Source organism: Macaca thibetana, chromosome 12 (assembly GCF_024542745.1).
Source record: "Macaca thibetana thibetana isolate TM-01 chromosome 12, ASM2454274v1, whole genome shotgun sequence".
Lineage (NCBI taxonomy): Eukaryota > Metazoa > Chordata > Mammalia > Primates > Cercopithecidae > Macaca > Macaca thibetana.
In genome coordinates, this window is record NC_065589.1 from 331,348 (window position 1) to 354,333 (window position 22,986).

The 22,986-nt window shown below is 48.9% G+C and overlaps 2 protein-coding genes across 2 annotated transcripts in view; both read left to right on the top strand.

Annotated features, from left to right (window-relative positions):
• The window catches only part of LOC126932803 (contactin-associated protein-like 4), an 84,395-nt gene that overhangs the window by 43,489 nt on the left and 17,920 nt on the right, over nucleotides 1–22,986 (top strand). The window contains exons 7-9 of the mRNA XM_050751996.1: nucleotides 693–820; nucleotides 7,757–7,927; nucleotides 8,549–8,767. Of these exons, the coding sequence (XP_050607953.1) occupies nucleotides 693–820; nucleotides 7,757–7,927; nucleotides 8,549–8,767 (518 nt within the window). The remainder of the gene's footprint in view (nucleotides 1–692; nucleotides 821–7,756; nucleotides 7,928–8,548; nucleotides 8,768–22,986) is intronic.
• The window catches only part of THAP4 (THAP domain containing 4), a 691,437-nt gene that overhangs the window by 29,612 nt on the left and 638,839 nt on the right, over nucleotides 1–22,986 (top strand). The gene's annotated exons all lie outside the window — the stretch shown is intronic.

Consider the following 22,986-nt stretch of genomic DNA (forward strand, 5'->3'; position numbering starts at 1 on the left):
ATTCATAGCAGGAATGAGTGCGCAAACATCCCTGGAAGGATCACACCTGTCACCTGTGGGAAGAGAGAGTGGGCAGTTCAGGTTGGAAGAAACCTCTAGGGACAGGTATTGACCGAGCACTCACTCTCAGATCATCCCACTGATTAAAGTTTAGAGAGTATTGCATTGCACTGGATTCCCAACTCGGTTTCAAATCAGTTTTTTTTTTTTTTAGTTATAAAAGTCAATAAAGAAGGACAAAGCAAACACAAGGTAGCTTTCTAAAATAATAATAATTAAAATAAAAATCTGAATGAAAGTCGTTTTTTATTGATGTATTACATAGACTACTATATTTTATTAATACTTAACAATCCCCCTCACTTAGTTGCCCACAAGGCACGTAACACTGCATTCCGTGCAGCATTTGTTATTATTTATTATTTATTTAGCAGTATTTATTCGTACTCCGACATTTAGAAGCACAATCTGCCACTCATTTCTGCTGAAGCTGCGATCTCGGGCTGACAGATGGCCACCTTCAGAGTCTGCTGCCTGCCTTCTCTGTGGTCCCCATGTGGACAAAAGGACGCATCAAGGGTGTTACTGGGCCTGGCATTTGGGTGGTGGCCCCTCCAGGCCTGGCATGTCCCTGCAGGTGGAGCTGGGTAATCCTGGCCCTGCCCAGCGTCACGCGGTGTCTTTTCCCCCAGGACGAGCGACGTGCGCGTGCTTTCCCACCGTGAGCACCTGCCAGTCACACAGATCGTCATCACCGACGCGGACCGCCCAGGCTCGGAGGCAGCTTACAAGCTGGGACCACTGCAGTGCCAGGGAGACGGTAGGTAGCGCCCACACCTCTCTCCTGACAGCGCCTGTCCGCGCAAAGACCGCCTCCATGGGGGGGTTGATGGAAAACGAGGAGTTATGCGCCTTTTTAAAATGAGGGAAGTGACGCACGCCGCGTGGCTGTTACTCAGTGGTTGGTCTAAGGCGTTACCGGGAGAGGCAAGGGGAGCCCTGAGAAGCCTCCCCATCAGCTGGAAACATCCCAGGCATCGGCTGAGGGAGACGCCCCTGCGAGTGTGTGCAGCACGCCCTGCAAGAGAAGCTTCCGCAGACTCCACGGGCATCATCTGTCCACGGACCCAGCCTCCTGTCTCCATCGCTTGGTCAGGGAACTGGGGCCTGAAACCAGGCATGCATTCGGCTTCTCACTACCCGGATGGCGGGATCAGAACATTGGCTGGAAACAAACGAACGAAGTGCATTTCGCTTTTTCACTTCTTGATTTCTGCAACTCTAGCGCTCTCTCTCTCTCTCTCTCTCTCTCTCCCTCTTTTGTAACAGTGGCTCCTGTGATTTCATCTTCTCACAATATTTGCAACCTAAAGCAATATTTTTAAATGTAATTGCAGCTTTCATGGTCACTATGCATTTGCAGCAGGACCTTCCCAGGTGGAGACCAGTCCCCAGTCCCTGTGAGCACCTCCTCACAGTGAGGCACTGCACGCCCAACCTCACTTCCCTCTGAGACATCTGGTGACTTCGGACGCACCTCAGTGGCTTCACCACCCACATTTTTTTTTTTACCTTTCTCAGACATTTTATGGTCCAAGTTCTTAACTGGAACTTAAAAACAGAGCAATTATTTGTTCTAAATTAAAACCTTAGCACACATTTGTGATGTGTTGTTGTAGGATTGTAGGAGTTTGGAAGAACAGATGTGATCGATGATCATACAAGCACCACCACGCACCTGCCTGTCATAGGCGCTCCTTGACAGCTGCTCTCTCCTGCTCTGTGCCCTCAGCCCCTGCCTCTGGCTCCATCCTCGCATCTCAGTGACCCCTCAGCCTGCCCTGTGTTGATCATAGATTCTTTTCCCCCAAGATTTTCACTAGTTTCTCTCTGATTGCCTGGCTCAGAGCAGTCCTCCACTGCTCCAAGCTCAGCATGATTCATGAGAGAACTGGGGTCTCTTCTGTTCACATCTCTCTTAGGTTTTTAGTCTGTGGGTCCTGGCAGGGAGGATGCCCGTGCTGGGTAAGCGCCTTACAGGCTGGAACTGGCCACCAGAAGCAGCCCACGGCCATCAGAACAGGCCCAGATGTCAGCCTGGAAATCAGGCGGGAGCCACACGGGGTTTCGGGCAGCCCCTGAAAGCTGCTTTGTTGGTCATCCGCTGTGCTTTTGCATTTTTACGAATAGCTCTTTGTTTGGTCAGTGTTTCGGGGAGATAAGTTCTGTGAACCGGCTCCATCACGGCACCTTCCTTCCCCAGAGGTGTGTACGCCGCACCAACCTTTCACAAGCGGGAGAGAGACACTTTATTTTCATGTTCAGTTTGATGATTAACCTGAAAAGCCATTATAAATCTTTGACATTTGAATTCTGATCATTTTAAATTTAATGTAAACATCGGCCCTGCTGCTACCTGGCATTGGAAAACCTTCCTCTAAGTGTCCTGTGGGAGGAAAAACCATGGCTGAGCTGCTGGAATTGGCTCTTTCATTTCTTCTGCGTGACTGGAGCAGCTGTCTGGGAAATCCTAGCTGCCCAGAGAGCATGAATATTCAGGGCGTGCAGCCGTGCAGCCCGGAGGAGGCTGCCCCTTAGACAACGTTGTCCTTGATTCTCTCCCCTCGGGCACTGCTGTGCCTAAACCACTTTGGGCGAAGGGGATCAACCCTGCCCTCACAAAAAGGTTTTGGGGCTGCACCGGGGCCACCTGCCCAGGGCCAGGAATCCATCCCAGTCTGAAATTCTGAATCCCTCGCTCTGCTTGGAACTGTTCTCTTTTGGTCACCTGCCTGCCCGCTCCTCTTCTTTCCTCCCTGCCTCCCTCTCTCCATTTGATCCGCGAAGCACAGGAGGGTTTGTTGGAGGGCACATTATAAAACCAAACGAAAGGCATATTCTGAATTTTCTGTGGCTGAAGAAAACAGGAAACGTTGCCAAGTCCTTTAGTGAAGCAATATGTGAGTGGCTCCAGTGATGCAACAGGGAGGCCATGGTGGCACCACTCTCTGGGGGGCCACAGTGAGGAAGAGAACAGGTGCACCCCACACCCACAGGACGGTGCCAGGGACCGGGGAGGAGGGAAGGGCAGGGGCAAGGGGGGGCTCCACAGAAGGCTGCGTCCGGGAGAAGGCCTGGATTGAGGAGGACGGGGGGGTCCAGCATCCAGCACACGAGGAAGAGAGTCTTGCTCAGCAGGAACCAAGCATGTGGGGCCTGGCTGAGGGTTGCTGTGACCCAGTCTGAGCTGAAGCAGCTTCAACAGAGGCCGGGTGGTACGGATCGAACTGGGGCTGGATCCGAAGATAAAAGCAGAAAGATTGAATGGGCAGTGGATGTGATTTATGAGTCCGGCAGCCTTGAGGGTTGGGTCTGAGTGGCAGAGCCTGGGACCTGTGTGCAGAGCTCAGGTGTGAGCTGCTCCAAAGCCCAAGATGGGCATGGGCAGAGCAGAGAGGGGGGGTGTTGGACTCGGGAGGCTGGAGGGGGAGGCAACAGAGGGCAGTGGGTATCTGGGGAAGGGAAGGACCAAGGGCAGAGCCCTCCAGGGCAGAGGGCAGTGGGCGTGTGGGATGGGCCAGAAGTTCTGAGCAGCGGTGCTTTGAGGAGGACCCCGGCGGGCCTCAGGGCAGGGAGAGAGTGTGCCCAGTTGCACCGGTGCCGCCGGGCCACATTGCAGGACAGAGGTGCCCCTGGACCTGTCGGCTAGGAGCCTGCGGCAGCCCAAGGAATCCACAGGAACATTGAACAGAGGCCCGGGGCTCCCTCCACGCCACGTCCTGCACCGGTCACACGGGAGCACAGACGGAAATTTGGGTCCAGAGTTGCTTCTTTCCACTCCTTTGTGACCGGCTGATTCTTGGTGGCTGTGAGAATGAACAGTGGTGGAACAGAGGAACGGCCCGGTGTGTGCTGCTCTGCTGCAGGTGATGGACGCAGGCCTGTGCCTCCGGAGTCTGTGTCGAGCTGCTGATGTCAGAAACGCCACCCTCTAACCTGGAGGCAAAGGTGTGCACAGAAGACCCAGCCGTGTGTCTGCTGAGCTGGCTCCTCAGCGCTGCCGTCAGGGATGACTTCTGAGAGTAATGATCCCTCCCCGTCGGCCTGACAGTTTCATGCTGCACGTGTCTCCGGACGAGGGTGGCTTTTCTATGCACATGTTCATGAATAGCTTTGTTCTCTTTCCAGCTGTTCTACCAACCAAAAACTGTAATTATATCCAGCATATTGCATGATTTTCATTTTGTTTTGCTTTATATTTGATTCCTATAATTTTCCCCAACATTAGGAAACAGCATTACAAATTTCAAAAGAGGAACCATTGAAGTCTAAAATCAAGAGTATCTGTGCTCTCAACAGGGAAATTATAACCACTCCTGGTGTTTTCTTTTTGTTAAAAAGCCAGGCTTACCAGTTCATTTTTGTAAATAATCAGAAAGGCAAATTTGAAAAGAAAAAGTTAGTACCTCAGCAATTTTATAATTTCTATTCCTAGTTTTAAGAAACATATGGTTACATTGTGTGTGTCTTTGATCTTGGAAGTAAGCATCCTTGCTTTATAAAGCCACCTGCCTTTTAACAAGTTTTCTCTTCCTTTTAAAAAATAATTAATTTATTATTTGGAAGGTTTATTTGTAGATCAAATAGAAATTTAAAAAAGAAAATATTTATGAAATAAACCTTAATCCCATAGGGCTAATAAAACTTATTTTCCCGAATGGGCAATGTCTATCGGAGAAAAACATTGAAGGCAGGTCTCTTGTTTCATTTTAACTTTGTGAGTGGAGGTTCACCAAGTTATGTACAATATGCGCACAACACATCCACCCTTCGTGTAAAAGGTGAACACCATCTGTGTGTCATCCACACTACACATGCACAGACATCATCCACACTGTACGTGCACAGTCCCTGGGTGCCCCGTCTTAGACCCTGTGTCTGTAGAGTTTATTTCCACATCTCCACTATGCAGCTTCCACCCACCTCTCTGCTGTGGAATTCGCACTTGGGTTCTGTAACCCTTTGCATCACACACACACACACACAAGTGAATGCAGCTTCCACCCCGCTCTCTGCTGTGGAAATTGTATTTGGATTTTGTAACCCTTTGGGTTACACACACACACATACACACACACACACACAAGTGAATGCAGCTTCCACCCCCTCTCTGGTATGGAAATTGTTTTTGGGTTCTGTAACCCTTTGCATTACACACACACACAGGAAGTCACCTTGGAGCAGGGCTGTCACCAAGTCCCTGCTGCGCGGAGGCTCGTGTGGTTGTGCTGAGCCCTTCCTGGTGGGTGACTTGGGCCCACTGTGCTTCCACCTGAGCCCTGTATAGCACAAGAGGCCATGGCTCCTGCCAGGAACACCCTGGAGCCACTCCCCAGAGAGCCTCCGGCACCCTCTCCTGCCCACCTGTACGCGGGGCAGAGGACCCCAGGGCTCCAGGTGTGTGTGGAACGGCGTGGGGGCAGCCGCATTTGCTTTTCCGGTTCCCAGCTGACCAACTTCCTGTGAGGTTCAGCCCCTCAGGGAGCCGAAGGTTCTGTCCTGGAGTGGCCCTTGTGTAAACGGGCAGCGTGTGGAGCAGATTCTCATCCACTGGACTAAACGAGCCCCCCGCTCACAAAGCTAAAATGAAATAAGAGACATCCTTTCACGATTTCCTCTACTTTGGGATTTTAAGGAACCCAGACACTCCTGACAGTGGCCAGGGTGGGAATAGGCCTGATTTTCTGTCTTTCCTGCCATCTTAAATCACATATTTTTTTTTTTCTGCAATTGTTCAACTAAAAGCACTGTGATGATCTCGAGGCATCTCCAGGGACTCGCCTGAGACTACAAACGTGGGGTTTCCCGGCGGGTGCCTGGCATCGCCTTAATTCACATCCCAGCCGGGTGCCAGGCATCACCTTAATTCACATTCACTATGGCCAAGCCCAGGAACAACAGTAACACAGAAGTTAAGAAATGTGCTTGTAGCTTCATTTAACCAGAGACTGCTCCAGAGAAAAATGAAACATCTTCAGAAAGAATTCTCAACGGAAACCCAGCAAACGGGCAGCTGGCTGCATGTGAGCTGCCGAAAACCTGAGCACGGACTCCTTAATATGAGTTCCTCCAGGTGAAGCTGAGAGGTGGATGAGTGGAGCATCATCCTCGGCCCCAGATGGGACCAAACGTGGATCTGCGCCTGCTCAGAGCAGAGGCAAGTGGGGTCTCCCTCCCCGTGGTAACAGAGGGAATGGATAGTGGGATGTGGCTGTTTTTCTGACACTCTGCATGAACTCATTCTCCAGGAAAAGTAATTTAGGTGTGAGGATGTTATGAAGTCTGGGGAGTGACAAGGAATGGGCTGTTCGCATAACGATCTATGCTTACGATGGATGCCCCAGAACTTTCGAGGCAACACCAGCAGCTTTGGAGTCCAGGACAGCATAGCCAGTACCTGGCTGAGTCTTCAGGGTCATGCACAGCCGCTGGGTCCCACTTCACCACCACACCACACCACAGGCCTTCCACGAAAGCCAGTGTCAAGCTAAATCCAGAGAAGCTCACGGCATTGCCTCAGAACGGCAACTGTGGACAACCAGATAAAATAGAGGGAATGAAAGTCCAGATAAAAACCATGAATGGACAGTCATTTAAATCTACTACATATGACAGGATTATATTACATGCCTTTGGAATTCCATTTCCATTAATGTGCTAATCACTCGGGAAGATGCTTTTATCAACTTGAGCACTGTTAAAATGTTTTAAGCCATTTATTCTGCATTGATCATAAGTGATATGAAATTACACTAACAGGCTGGGCGCAGTGGCTCACGCCTGTAATCCCAGCACTTTGGGAGGCCAAGGTGGGCAGATCACAAGGTCGGAGATCGAGACCATTCTGGCTAACACGGTGAAACCCTGTATCTACTAAAAATACAAAAAAATTAGCTGGGCGTGGTGGTGGGCGCCTGTAGTCCCAGCTGCTGGGGAGGCTGAGGCAGAAGAATGGTGTGAACGTGGGAGGCGGAGCTTGCCATGAGCTGAGATCGCACCACTGCACCCCAGCCTGGGTGACAGAGCAAGACTCTGTCTCAAGAAATAATAATAATAATAATAATAAAAGAAATTACACTAACAGAAACCAGTATAAAAAAAGTGGTTATTTTCCAATCCAGTTTTCTGAGGAGCCGTGGAGATTGTTGGATGAAAAGCGTGTGTTGTGAGACACAGTCGTAGCATGAGGCGAGGGTTCCACTGATGAATCTTCTCATTGGAGGAGGAATTACCACCCAGGCCTGGATGAGAGCCGGGGCTCCTGCCACGTGGTGGTGGCCCTGACTGGGTGTGAAGAAGTTCCGGACGCCTGGGTGGGAAGGTGAGCGTGGCCAGCTCAGGGGGTTTCTGCAGGATATTTTCTTTAACTTAAATTTACAAAGGTGCTTAAAATATCAAATGATGAACAAACCAATGTTTTGATAATAAAAGTATGGTGGAACATTATTGAAGTGATTTGCCTGGGTAAGGCGTTCAGAGTGAAGACACTTCATACATCGAAGGTGAATTCCTTCCTGTGCCGTGCGGGCCCCGCACCTCCTGGTTCTCATCAACCGCCGACTCTGCGCGCAGACCTCATGTTCAGGAAAACGTCACAAAGAACACAAACGCGGCCTTGTTAGGTTGCGGCTGCACTCAGCAGCGAACGTTTGACATGCCTCACGGGTTTGCTGCCTTCTCCCCCTTCTCCCGTCAGGGTCCTTCTGGAACTCGGCGTCTTTCCACACGGAGGCCTCCTACCTTCACTTCCCCACCTTCCATGGAGAGCTCAGCGCTGATGTGTCATTCTTTTTCAAGACGACGGCTTCCTCTGGGGTGTTTCTGGAAAACTTGGGGATCACGGACTTCATCAGCCTGGAGCTGCGCTGTGAGTGTCTGGGAAGCTCTACGGGGCACTTGTTACTTTGTTGTAAGCTCTTGGGCGGTTTTGTGTGTGAAGCACCCCCTGCCCCTGTCATCAGCTCCACCCCGACTGGTTCATTTCCAGCCCTCAGGTCTGTGAGTTCCACTCACCGCTGGTCAAAGAGACCGGCCATGTGCCGCGGCAGCACAGCTGGCAGCCCGTGGGCAGGACCTGTCTGCATTCAGCTGGGTACAAACAGGGCGTTGGGTCCCACCAGGGCGTCCACAAGGCGTTCCTGAATTCCCAGTCCCTTCGTGGCACAGACCTGCCGTGTTACGACCAATGCCCCCAACCTGCTCATCAAACTGTGTGAGGTTCAGGACGAAATTCTCCACAGACCCAGGTGGTTTAGTTTCTCTGCCACAGGTCATTACCTTTCCAGTTCCTTACTTAGTAAACTGAACTGTACATTCTGAGCTTATTTTCCCGTATACATAAGTTAACTTTGCCTTTTCACCCGACTCCAAAAGTCGACTCCCCGCCTGAGGGCCCCACGCCCTTGCCACCGGGGAGCCCTCCCCATGGTCCAAGCTCAGGCCCCTCCTCGGCTGTCGCCGACACTGCTTCCCTGTGGGATGTTTCCAGCCCCCGCAGAAGTGGCCTTTTCGTTCGACGTGGGAAACGGGCCCTGCGAGCTCACGGTGCAGTCGCCCACTCCCCTCAGTGACAACCGGTGGCACCTGGTCCGAGCCGAGAGGAACGTGAAGGAGGCATTGCTGCAGGTGGACCTGCTGCCCCCCAGCACCCGCCAGGCCCCCGAGGATGGACACAGGCTCTTGCAGCTCAACAGCCAGCTCTTCGTGGGTGAGTGCGAGCCGCGCTGCTGGCTTCCCAGTCCCGCGGGTGCTGTAGAGACAGCTGGAGAGGAAGCAGAGAGCAGGCGGGGTTGGGTGACAGCTGAGGCACCACTCAGGGCCGCGTCCTCACACCCGGCCTGGTGTTCTGTGGTGAGCTCATCCCCAGGGCCGCGTCCCCACTTCCGGCCGGGTGCTCGGCGGTGAGCTCATCCCCCGGGCCGCGTCGCCACTTCCGGCCGGGTGCTCGGCGGTGAGCTCATCCCCCGGGCCGCGTCCCCACTTCCGGCCGGGTGCTCGGCGGTGAGCTCATCCCCCGGGCCGCGTCCCCACTTCCGGCCGGGTGCTCGGCGGTGAGCTCATCCAGGACCGGCTCCGGGGCACTCTGCTCTGGCTGCGTCCTGCCCAGTGAATGGTGTGGCAGCCATTACCAACCACTGGTCTCTACCTGGAGGTGGACGCCCGCCTGGAAGCTGCAGCAGGTGCTCCCCTGGGTGCCCCAATACTGGGGCCAGAAGGAAACCAGGAGGGAGGTGGCCACGGCCCACTCACCTTCCTCCTGCTCCCCACCTCCTTCCCTACCCCGTCGCTTGCTCACATTTCCAGGCAAGCCAGACCCTCGGCAGCCATTTGCTGTGACTGCCCCGCAGCCTGGAGTGGGGGCCCTGGCTCCTGCCCTGGCTCACTGGTTGGTTTCGGGGCCTCCTACCCTGGCTTAAGGGTTGGTTTTGGGGTCTCCCACCCTGGTTTACTGGTTGGTTTCGGGGCCTCCTATCCTGACTTATTGGTTGGTTTTGGCTTTGTGTTGTGTTGTCCACAAATGATTTTATTCTCATTTGGCTTCAAGTAGACAGAAGGATTACTCCCTCTGACTACTCCTCCGCATTTTCAAAAGAATAAAAAAGCTATTTATCAGGAACTCCAATCAATGAAAAATAATCACGGACTCTTGCTGGAATCTCAGTGAGGCGGATGTTTGAACTTTTAGGATCCCCACACATTTCTGTGCTTAAGCAATCATCTACAAGCTTTCGCTAGTCAAAAAAAAAAAGCTTATTGTTAATTTTACAAACGTTTAATTTTAGTATTTTCTGTGTATTTTTTTACTTTTTTGAACTATTTTAGTCTATTAAAGAGATACTTAGGCACTGTGCCGAATGCCCTAATTGAGATCGTATGGCCACATTTGAATAATGTGTGTAATATATAGTTGTATAAGTTATGAGTACCTATAAATAAAATAACACAATTTCTGCAATACTATGCGGAAAATTCATAGGGTGACTCTGCCGCCGGGACCCTGTGTTCTGAGGATGAAAAGTCTGTCAACCCCACTTAGCTGTCTCGGTTTTTTTTCTTTTCTTTTCTTTTCTTTTCTTTTCTTTTTTTTTTTTTTTTTTGGAAATGGAATCTCCCTCTGTCGCCCAGGCTGGAGTGCAGTGGTGCGATCTCTGCTCACTGCAAGCTCCACCTCCCGGGTTTATGCCATTCTCCTGCCTCAGCCTCCCGAGTAGCTGGGACTACAGGTGCCTGCCATCACGCCTGGCTAATTTTTTGTATTTTTTAGTAGAGACAGGGTTTCACCGTGTTAGCCAGGATGGTCTCGATCTCCTGACCTCATGATCCGCCCACCTCGGCCAAGTGCGGGGGACTACAGGCGTGAGCCACCGCGCCCGGCCAGCTGTCTTGGTTTTTATATTTGGTGAGTTCGTGGTAAATTCTGCCTTAACGCGAAATCTCAGACTGGGTCTCACATCAACATCTCCTCTCCTGAGCCTGGCACCACAATTAAAACCATAGAAGTGGCCTTTCTACTCTGAAAAATGGAGCAGACAGGAACTGTCCTCAAACTGGCAAGTGCAGTCTGCTCTGGGCTGTGGCCACCCACGTCAGGTCCCGGGAGCTGCACCTGCTTCCACCATGCCCGGTGTCCACAGCCTTCCCAAAGCTGAGTTCAGGAGAGATTTGCTGCAAGCAGGGAAGCCCCTGCACAGCCAGTGCCTGTGAGGTCAGAGACTGGCCGCATCTGCCAGTCCCTGATGTTTTAAAACACCCTCCCAATGAGTCAAGTCTTTCAATTTCTGAATTCCCAAATGTAATCAAACCCAAGACATTTTCAGGGAGCTCTGGGGATGGAGCACTTTGCTGTGTCCAGGTACAGGGCTCCTCTCTGTGATTCTCTTCCAGGGCACTTCGGTTGTAGTTACGAACATGCACCATGCCCACACACGGAAGTATATACACACATTCACACACACAGGCACACACGCAGACACACACACAGGCACGCACACATGGAAGTATATACACACATTCACACACAGGCACACACACACGCACACACACAGGCATGCACACATGGAAGTATATACACACATTCACACACAGGCACACACACACGCACACAGGCACGCACACATGGAGGTATATACACACATTCACACACACAGGCACACATGCACACACACACGGGCACGCACACATGGAAGTATATACACACATTCACACACAGGCACACACACACGCACACACACAGGCATGCACACATGGAAGTATATACACACATTCACACACAGGCACACACACACGCACACAGGCACGCACACATGGAGGTATATACACACATTCACACACACAGGCACACATGCACACACACACGGGCACGCACACATGGAAGTATATACACACATTCACGCACACAGGCACACAGGCACGCACACATGGAAGTATATATACACATTCACACACAGGCACACACACACAGGCACACACACATTCACACACAGGCACACACACATTCACAAATACACATAGTCACATGCTCTCTCACACCCGCAAGCACTCTCACACACACACATACACGCACACACAGTATATGCATTTTGGGAGACATTTGTATGGAATCCCTTAATTTAATCTTATGTTTGTGGCTCAGTTGTTTAATGCAAATAAAATTGCAGGTATTATTTATGGGAAATTAAGTGAGCACAACACACATTTTTGAAAGGGTTGCTTTTCTCAAAATGTCATTTATTTCTCAATTATAATTATATAATCTTATAATTTCTTATAAGATGAGAGAAATTTGGGTTTGATTTCAGTAACTCAATATTTTACCTACTTTGATGAGAAAAAATAAAAGGTTGCCTCAATGCAAACAAAATGCCACAATTTCCAGATAAACCTAGCAGAGCAATTTGGTTTCTGGTTCAGTGATTCACCAAACACTGTCTTCCAAACAGGTCCCACCTTTTCTTGACTGTATTGCTCGTTTGCACTTTTGTCTATCTTCAGGGAAATTTACAATGTCTTTATTATATTCTTGATAATGAGAACAAGATGGCTGAGAGGTGGGCTTCTGAGGACAGCTGGTCGGCTGCCTCCCACCTCATTCCCCAGGGTGCAGGCAGCACCTGCCTCTCTTCCCCTCCAAAGGAGTGTCCAGGGCCCTTCCTGGGCCACCCAGCCCACCTTTCTGGGGTCAGCTCGCCCTGGGCTCACTCAGCATTTGAGACAGCTGCTATCAGCTTCAGCCGTGAAGACTGCGGCAGCCCCTCGACGGCCAGCCCCGACTTCAGAGGCAGAATCTGGTCTAGAGTGAGATGTCTGTAGCACCAATGCTCAGAGAAATTCAAATTGTCCTTATTTGCAAGGGCGAGGGTCACAGCTCACAGTGCCTTGTGCCTCAGATACCAATTCCTCGGGAACATTACCTGCTTGCACTGAGCTGTCCTCTGTAGCTGGGGCACACGCAGGCGTCACGAAGACTGTGCTGTGTTTTCAGAGTGGCTGTTGCTTTATTTTGTAACAATAGCATTTATCGCAGACTACACAGAAGAAACATCTTCAAAAACATAAGACACCACTGAAAAAATAGGAAGTTAACTGTTTTCTCGTGTAGCATAAAAATAGGAAACGGAGGAAGTTTCACCCTCGTGTGGGATAGAAGTCACGAGATGTTACCTCTAAGAGTTTCATCAAAAAAACCACTAGTTGTCTTATTTAGATAAGCGCTATTTTTATTTAAATTACATTCTCAATTTCACTGGGCTGTGTCAGGTATCCAGGCCCCCCGGATAGTGTGGCACTGCTGCATTTGAGGAGATTCAGACCTTTCTGGGCACCACAGTGGGCTGAGGACCTGCCACCTTCTGGCTGGAAGCAGAGACCCACAGCAGCTGAAGGATGTGGGCCCAGCAGAGCAGCATCTCATAGACGGTGCTGGCCAGAGCAGGGTCTCTAACATAGGATACGAATTTAAGAGGTTTCTGGGGCTGGACACAGTATCCGAAGCCCATAGTTAACAAATTCTAGAAAGCCGTCTTCTGTGCCATCAAATGCCAGTGAGGAAGAATATTATGTATGTGAAAAACAACGTCGTTTTTAAGAAGTCAGATGCCCGTTGTCTCTACAAGAGAGGCTTGAATGTGGTGGACGCCGCATAATTAAATGGCACTTGCTCTTGTGGCCGCAGGTCTCCACCAACCCGGCCGGGTTTTCCCTCCTGCTCCCGCTCCAGGGTTAACAGCACGGCCTCGTGAACTGAGTGGCCCCTCAAGGTTTCCCTCGCCTCCCCTCGTAGGTGCTTTTGTGGGGCTGGGCTGCCCCTACAAGGCAGTGCTGGGGTGTAAATGGAGGAGACGCAGGGCCCGCATGGTCTGGGCTTTCACCTCCACCGTCCTTCTCCAGTCAGGGCTGCACGGCTCATCCCGGCAGCTTCCATAGACAGGTGTCTCCGGGAAGAGGGTCAAGTCCCAGCTGCTTCCTTCCCTTAGGCCTGGGGCCACGGACACCCTGGGCATGTTTTCCTAACCAGCTCTTGGGAGCATATATCGTTAACCCCCATAAAAGAGCCTGCCAGAAAGATGAAATCTTGACTGAAGCACTGATGCCCACTCCAGCCGGCAATGCCTCTCTCCCCAAATGTTTGAAAAGATACTACTACCTACTACTCCATGTCCCAAAATAGTATTTAAAATTAAATGTAACCTTTACTTAAACTAAGAAATCTCAAAAAAAAAAAAAAAAAAAAAATGTTCAACTTTATATGTTCATCCAGGTATCGTATCTTGAGAAAATGAAGTCAGAGCTTTGGTTAGAGACTCTTAAATTCTTAAAAGTAAAAAAAATAAAATAAAAATGAGTTATCATTTATGAATGAAGTTACCTACCTGTGTGTATATTTGGTTTTTAAATCACCAATCCTGTTTCATAACTGCTGAGCCTGTGAACAGCAGTGAGGTTTTGTCTTCTCCTGCCAGTGGCCTCTCTGAAGCTCTGGGCTGGAGCAGCCTGGCCGCCACCTGCATCCACCCTGTGCACGGCCCATCTTTTTGGCACTTCCTTCGTTGGTCCCAACCCTGGACCTCACAGAGGCGTTCTCAATATCACGTGTTGTGCTCAAGCTTCTGTCGAGCTAGAAACATGGAAGAGACATGAACGGGGATGGCTCTGTGCCTCCTCCCAGCTGGTGTGAGCCGCCACTTGGCCATGTGAGGGAGAGAGCGGAGGGTGGTCACCTCCCAGACGCTGCCTGCACAGCCCTGGCCCAGCCCCCTGTGGCCTCACCCTTCCTCCTTCTGAGTTCATGGGAAGCCAGGAGCGCCCATTTCCAGGTACAGACAGACCACAGCCCATGTTTCCTGCAGTGACTGCATTCTTACCATGTCCAGGCGACACTCAGGGCACTGGGGACACAAAGGTGATTAAACCTGGCCACAGGCTGGGGGAGACGCAGAGCACTCTGAGGACACTCTCCTTTCCACCTGACACTCTCCTTTCCACCTGACACCCTGAGGACACTCTCCACCTGACACTCTCCTTTCCACCTGACACCCTGAGGACCGCCTTTCCACCTGACACCCTGAGGACACTTGCCTTTCCACCTGACACCCTGAGGACACTCTCCTTTCCACCTGACACCGTGAGGACACTCTCCTTTCCACCTGACACCGTGAGGACACTCTCCTTTCCACCTGACACCGTGAGGACACTCCCCTTTCCACCTGACACCCTGAGGACACTCTCCTTTCCACCTGACACTCTCCTTTCCACCTGACACCCTGAGGACACTCGCCTTTCCACCTGATGCTGTGAGGACACTCTCCTTTCCACCTGACACCCTGAGGACACTCGCCTTTCACCTGACACTGTGAAGACGCTGCCCTTTCCACCTGCCACTCTGTGTCCAGCACTGAGACACAGATGCAGAGGAACCTGGGGAAACGTGCCTGGGCCTGGCCACTCAGCACCAGATGCTCCAGCACCAGGAAGGCCAGGCCCAGGGGCAGGCTGGGACTCCCAGGGAGGGTTGGCTGAGGGCCGGCCAAGGGCCCAGGAAGCCTCAGCCCAGCTGGGCTCCTGTAAATAGAGCCGGACACAGACAGGGCACCAGGAGCCTCGTGTGGCAGGAGGAGCACAGTCCAAGGAAAGCAGAAGAAAGCCTCAGAAGCCCCAGTGTCAGGAAGGGAGCAAGGCCCTGGGCAGAAGGCCTGCGAGTCCCACGGCCCATTGAATAGTCAGCTTAAGGCAATGAGAAGCCATTGCAGAATCGAAATAAGGGATGCAATGCCTCCATTTTGCTTGGTCAAAAGACACACAATTTCTGTTTTTTAAGTGGATAAATGGACTACGGCAAATTTTTTCCTCATGGGCAACCAAAGAAAAAGTAAATTTCCACCAAAAGTCACCATGAGACAGTGGGAAGTCTACTCACATATGCCTTCTGTGCCTGTAGCTTCGGCATGTGCCAGGCTGGCACTGAACCCACTGGGAAACTACGCACCCACTCTGCAAGCTCGTGACGTTGTTCCTGTTATCCCAGAACCCACGGCATCTCACATGAAGTGCAGAATCACCTCGTCAAATTCTGCAAAAAATAGCCTTACTTGACTTTTGATTGGAATTGTGTTGAATCTGTGAGTGAATTTGGGGGCAGATTAACTTCTTAACAATATTGATAATTTGTTCCATGAAGATGGCGTATCTTTTAGTTCTTTAATTCTTTTCTCAATACTATATTTTAGTTTGACATGTAAAATATTTCTATACCTTTTTAATTAGATGCATTCCTGATAATTTAATATTCTAATGTCACTGTAAGTGACATTTCAAATACAGCAGATTTTTTTCTGTTTTGATTTTAATTACAAATTTGCTAAATCTACTTATTGCCTCTAGTAGCTTGTTTGTAGATTCCAGCAAATGGTCTGCATAGAAAATCATGGGATGTACAAATAAAGACAGCTTTACTTCTTCCTTCCAGGATGGATGCTTTGTTCCCATATTTTCTTGCCTATGGCACTGGCTTGAATCTCCAGTACAAATTGCACAGGTGTGCTCAGAACAGAATTTTTGCCTGACCTCACAGGTCTCAGCCTCTCACCAGTGCCGTAATATTGGCAATGTCCTCACCACAGGTTAAGGAGCCTCTCTTCTATTCTTAGCCAGCTGAGAGACTTTATCAGGAGTGGACGCTGGATTCCATCAAAGGCTTTTTCTGCACTCATTGGTGTAATCAGATGTCTGTTCTTTTAAATGATTTTATTAACATGGTGAATTATATTGAGATATTATTGATTTAAAAAAGGAAAAATACTTTCATTACTAAGATAAAACCTACTTGATCTCATGATGCATATTCTGTTTTTTTTATTTTTTATTTTATTTTATTTATTTATTTATTTATTTTTAGACAGAGTCTTGCTTTGTCACCCAGGCTAAAGTGCAGTGGCACCATCTCAGCTCACTGCGACCTCCACCTCCCAGGTTCAAGCGATTCTCATGCCTCAGCCTCCCGAGTAGCTGGGATTACAGACGTGTGCCACCACACCAAGCTAATTTTTATATTTTCAGTAGAGATGGTTTCACCATGGTGGCCAGGCTGGTCTCGAACTCCTGACCTCAGGTGATCCACCCACCTTGACCTCCCCAAATGCTTACACCCGAATTACAGGTGTGAGCCACCGTACCCAGCCTGAATTATCCTTTTTTGATATATATTGTTGGATCTGATTTGCTAAAATTCTTTTTAGAATTTTTGTATTGTTTTCATGAGGAATGTCTGTGTAATTTTCTTTTCCTTTAATACTCAGTCTAGTTTTGGTATTAGTGTAATGCTCCCTCATAGAATAAGTTGGGAGATAGTCCCCTTCTTTATATTTTTCTAGAAGATTTTATGTACAATTAGAATTATTTCTTCCTTAAATATCTGGTAGAATTCAACACTAACACCATCTCTGTTCTTGGTTTCAATGGTGGGAAGGTTTCCAAGTATAAATTTATTTTTTTAATTGATACACAGCTTTTATGGCTGTGTATTTACTCTTTATAGCACTTTAGTAGTTTGAGTCTTTCAAGGAATTCTTCCATTTCTGCCAACTTGTCAAATTTATTGGCATAAAATGTTCACATTCCTTTAGTGATACTGATTAAAACTAAGGTGTTATCACCTTCTCCACTGATGAGCCCTGTAATCTGCCGGCTCACTCGCTCACTCTCTCCAACTCCCTCTCTCCTTCCCTCCCTCTCACCTTATCAGTCTTGATAGACATTTATTAATTTTACTGGTATTTCCAAAGAACCAGCTTGTGGTTTCATTGGTTACTACTTTTATGTTTTCTGGTTCATTGATTAATACTCTGATTTTTTTTTCTGTTTTCTTTAGGTTTTATTGCTCTTCTTTTTCTATTTTCTTAAATTAGAAGGTGAGGCAATTGATTGGAAGCCTTTCTTCTGTATTAATATAGACCTATACTGCTAACTATTGTCACTTAAATACTGCTATAGTTGCAACCTGCAAATATTCATAGCTTGTATTTTAATTTTCATTCAATTCAAAATACTTTTAATTTTCCTTTTGATTTCTTCTTTGGCACATGTGTTCTTTATGAGTGTTGTGTTTATTTTCCAACTACTTGGACATTTTCTAGGGATTTCCTTTATTTGAAATGAGATTTTTTTTTTTTCTTTGAGATGGGGTCTTGTTCTCACTGCAGCCTTGACCTCCTGGGCTCAAGGGATTGATCCTCCAGCCTCAGCCTCCCAAGTAGCTGGGACTACAGGCATGCACCACCACACCAATGCTTTTTTCTATTTTTGGAAGAGATGGGGTTTTGCCATGTTGCCCAGTCTGGTCTCAAATTCCTGGGCTCAAGCAATCCACCCACTTCAGCCTCTCAAAGTGCTGGGATTACAGGCGTGAGCCACTGCACCCAGCCTGAAATGGACTTTTTCTGAAATAACTATAACCACTATAGCTTCCTTTCAATTAGTGCTACCACGGTGTATCTTTCTCAGCTTGTTCACTTGTAACCTCTTTGTTCTTTATATTTAAAGTGGGTATTGTTTAGGCAACATTTAGTGGAGTATTGTATTATTAAACAATCTATTTCTGTCTTTTAATTGCACTTGTGTTTATACTTATATTTAATAAGATTTTTCACACAACTCAGTTTAAATCTATCAACTTACTATTTATCTTCCATTTGTCCCATCTGTTCCTTTTCTGTTTCTGTTTCAGCTTTCGTTTAGATGGAATAATTTATAGGATTCTATTTTCTCTCTTTCACTGGCTTGTTAGTGGTAGCTCAGGGGTGTGTGGGAGAGATTACTGGTTGTTTTGGGTGTATAGTCGTCTTTAACATATTAGAGTCCAACTTCAGGTGACCTGTTAGCACTCCATGGACAGCAACAGAAACCTAGAATTGTGCATTTTTATCTCCTCCCCCTGCCTTTGTGCTTTTGTTGTCAGATATCGTGATTCTACATGACATGTGCTTTAGAAGACACTGTGGCCCGGCATGGTGACTCACGCCTGTAATCCCAGCACTTTGGGAGGCCAAGGCAGGTGGATCATGAGGTCAGGAGATAGAGACCATCCTGGCTAAAACAGTGAAACCCCATCTCTACTAAAAATACAAAAAATTAGCAGGGCGTGGTGGCGGCGCCTGTAGTCCCAGCTACTCGGGAGGCTGAGGCAGGAGAATAGTGTGAACCTGGGAGGTGGAGCTTGTAGTGAGCCAAGATTGCACCACTGCACTCCAGCCTGGATGACAGAGTGAGACTCCGTCTCAAAAAAAAAAAAAAAAAAAAAAAAAAGACAATGTGAATATTTTCAAATAGTCCACTATATTTTAACGATAATGCAGAAATGTTTTTCTGATTTACCCACACGGTGTGTGAAGACCCAGCTCTCCGCTGGGTAACCCGTCCTTCTGCTGTAGCATTTGTCTGGTGCAGATGTGCTGGCGAGGAGTTCTTTCGGGTTTTGTTATCTGAAAAAGCCTCTCTCACGTCTACTTCTGGAAGCAGCCTTTATGGTGAAGAATTCTACGCGGGCAGTGGCTTCCTTCCCATCCTCCGCAGACACCGCCCAGTGGCCTGGCTTTGGCTTCCCTTCTCCTGTGGTCCTTGTCTTTGATGTTTGGTCTCTGGCTCATTTTATTATTTTTTATGTATGTGAACTTTTAAGCAACTTTTTAGTGATGGGCCTTAGTTTATTTCCTTTCTGTTTGTTGTGTTTGCATTTCAGAGAGTTTCATAGACTGTAGGTTTACAGCTTGAATCAAATTCAGACAATTTTCAGCCATAATATTTTTCTCCCCTTTCGAGAGCTGCCACTAGCATCCGTTAGGCTGCTTAAAATCTCCCCAGATCTGATGGACGATCTCTACTTTTCTGCTATTGTTTTCAGCCTGTTGGTCCCCGTGATTCATTTTGTCTACTTTACATTGCCAAGTATTCAGGTTCACTAATCTTTTCTTCTGAAATGTTTAATATTTAATCTCATTTGATGTGGTTTTTCCTTCTCAAAAATTATAGATTTTATCTCTGAAAGTTCAATTTGGGTTTTGAAATATCTTTCACGTCTCTAAATGTTCAATTATTCCTCTAGCTTAGTCATAATAGCTTTTTAAAATATTCGTCTCTGTGAATTCCCTCGTGGGTGCCATTTCTAGATAAGTGTCAATCGGTTGATTTTTCTCCCCAGGACTTGCCTTTCATCCCTGCTTCTTTATATACCTGTCTGTCTTTACCAGATACTAGGCCTCGTGAATTTACCTTGCTGGATGCTAGATATTTGTGTACCTCTTTGCAAATTTTTTAGCTATCTTCTGGAATGAAATGAAGGTATTTGAAAACAGCCTGGTTTTTTGTGGTCTTGCTCTTAAGCTTTTTTAGGTGTGACTGAAGAGCAATTAGTTTAGTATTAATGTTTCTCACTATTGAGAGAAAACTTCGTTCTGTCCTATACCAGGCGCCCCTGAAGTCTGTGGCTCATCTCTGCTGTGGCTGTGGAGATGGCCCAGTGCATCCCCTGAGGCTGCTGCCTTTAAACTTCTGAGTCCCCCTGTCCCTGGCCCCTGATGTTTTTCTTGTGGAATGTGTCAGCCAGTGCTAAGCTCAGTGCTGGTGTGGACTCTTCCAGATGCCCGGACTCTTCTCCACCCAGCCCTCTGCTCCCCAGCCCTCTGCTCCCCACCCGTCTGCTCCCCACCCCTCTGCTCCCCACCCCTCTGCTCCCCAGCCCTCTGCTCCCCAGCTCTCTGCCCCCCACCCCTCTGGCCCCCAGCCCTCTGCTCCCCAGCCCTCTGCTCCCCAGCCCTCTGCTCCCCAGCCCTCTGCTCCCCACCCCTCTGCTCCCCAGCCCTCTGCTCCCCAGCCCTCTGCTCCCCAGCCCTCTGCTCCCCACCCCTCTGCTCCCCAGCCCTCTGCTCCCCACCCCTCTGCTCCCCACCCCTCTGCTCCCCAGCCCTCTGCTCCCCACCCCTCTGCTCCCCAGCCCTCCTCCCCAGCTCCCTGCTCCCCAGCCCTCTGCTCCACAGCCCTCTGCCCCCCACCCCTCTGCCCCCCAGCCCTCTGATCCCCACCCCTCTGCTCCCCAGCCCCTGCTCCCCACCTGCTCCCCAGCCCTCTGCTCCCCACCCCTCTGCTGCCCAGCCCTCTGCTCCCCACCCCTCTGCTCCCCAGCCCTCTGCTCCCCAGCTCCCCCAGCCCCTGCTCCCCAGCCCTCTGCTCCCCCCCACCCGTCTGCTCCCCACCCCTCCTCCCCACCCCTCTGCTCCCCAGCTCCCTGCTCCCCAGCTCCCTGCTCCCCACCCGTCTTTCAGATGCTGAGTGCCGCTGGCCTCTCTGGCTCTCACCACCTCCCTTCTGTCCTGGGAACCCCTCCAGGCAGATGCCTGTGGCTTCCATCTTTATCCCCTCGTCTCCCAGGGATCCTTGACATTTGCATCTCATGTGCAGCGTCTCCAGAACTATTGTTTTTTGTGTGTGGTTAGCTGCTTTTTACGTTGTTTTTAAAGTGGGAGAGTAAACCTAGTCCTTGTCACTCTGTCTTTGTCAGACATCCACAGAAGCTTGTTTTCAATGATGTGAAAAAAATTTCACACTTCAGCTAATCGTATCAATGTACACTACATTGCGTTACAGTTATTGCTGTAATATTGGTGTTTTCTTAAATTTTGTCCTTCATTCTAATGAGACTACTTTAAAAATAATTCCTTGGTTAATTAAGATGGAATCGTTTAGAATAAAATGAACCAAACTCAACTTTTCTCAAGAAAGGAATAATTTTTCAGTGTTCCTGGAGATTCCCCAAATTTATGTTTCTAAAGTTATGTTTGTTCCTAAAACCTTTGAAAGTCGCGACGCTTACACATCCCATGAAGCCCCCGGGCGAGGTCACTGGCTGTGCTCTGTGCCTCTGTTTCAGGTGGCACGGCCGCGAGGCAGAGAGGCTTCCTGGGCTGCATTCGGGCACTGCAGGTGAACGGGAGGACCCTGGACCTGGAGGGAAGGGCCAAGGTCACGCCTGGTGTGGAGCCTGGGTGCCCTGGGCACTGCAGCACCTACGGACACTTGTGTCTCCATGGGGGGCAGTGCCGCGAGAGGCACCAGGGCTTCTCCTGTGACTGTGAGCTGTCTGCATACACGGGGCCCTTCTGCTCTAGTGGTGAGTGCCAGCGGGGACCGGGGCCAACAGCAGCGTGTGGGCTGTGTGGACATTTAAGATTTAATACACATTTTCTGTGTAGCTACTTCATAAAAGAATCTCAATTCCTAAATTCCTGTGGTAAATCACTGTTTTACAGCCAATCTTTTTGTTAATTAGAAGGAAATGTGACTCTACTGTAAAATTCAGTATTGATCCCGTGGTCTTATTGAAATACTATCTGTGTATTTTATGTTTTCAGATCACATATTATTAAAAATCTGCCCCATATGGCCCTTGACTGTTTCAAACCTACTCAGATGACATTATTATTTAAGGTAATACCTTCCAGTGTCACAAGAAGAATGCTTTCCAAAAATATATTTGACAAGTATAATAAATACATTTTCCATTAAATATCAAAACAACTGTAACAGAATCACTTAAACCTCTTGCTCTGGGATTTGTTGATAATCTTGTGACACAATCAAAGTGATAGGATATTTTTCAGCCTCCCTCACCTAAGAAGTTATAAGCCATGCTTTGCCAAGATAGAAGGAGCCTGTTGTAAGATGTGCATGATTCTGGGAACGTTCTGATGCATTTCATGCACCCGTGGGCACGCACGGAAAACACCATGAAACAAACCCAGCGCTTTCACTCAGGAATCTCTGTGCAGCATCATTCATTGGGCTTTGGAGTATAAGCTTGGATGCCAAATTGGATCAGCTGTTGATTTTCAAAAGAATTAACTGCCTAGAAATAGTGAGAATACAATTATATGTTATACTTCAAGAAAACTCTGTGTTGACAAACCAAGTCATCTCTCACCATTTCAAGACACAGGAGAAATCCAGTTGTTCCAAAAAAAAAACCTCAGATGATGTCAGCACAGGGGCTGGTGGCACAAGCCTCCCCCGCAGAGCCAAGGGCAGCAGAGCAGGTACACATTGGGAAAGGCAGGTCACTAGAAGCAAAGGAACAGCAGAATGAACGAGCCCCTAGTGTTAATGCAGTCTCTGCCCAAATCATCGCCTGATCCCCAAGCTCCACAGCCTCAGGAAGACCTTCAAAGGCCGCCGGGACAGCAGGGATCCGCGGAGGGCAACCCAGGGGGAAACAGACTCACAGCTGTATCCGGGCATGTGAACCACCCACCAGGCCAACAGCAGGGCAAAGATGCAGAGGCAGCAAGGGCAAGAAAGAAGGGCGTTTGCAGCGAGGCTTCTGCAGTGTCCAGCTGTCAGTGATACACACCACACATGCGGACAATCAGGAAATTATACTCCACATGC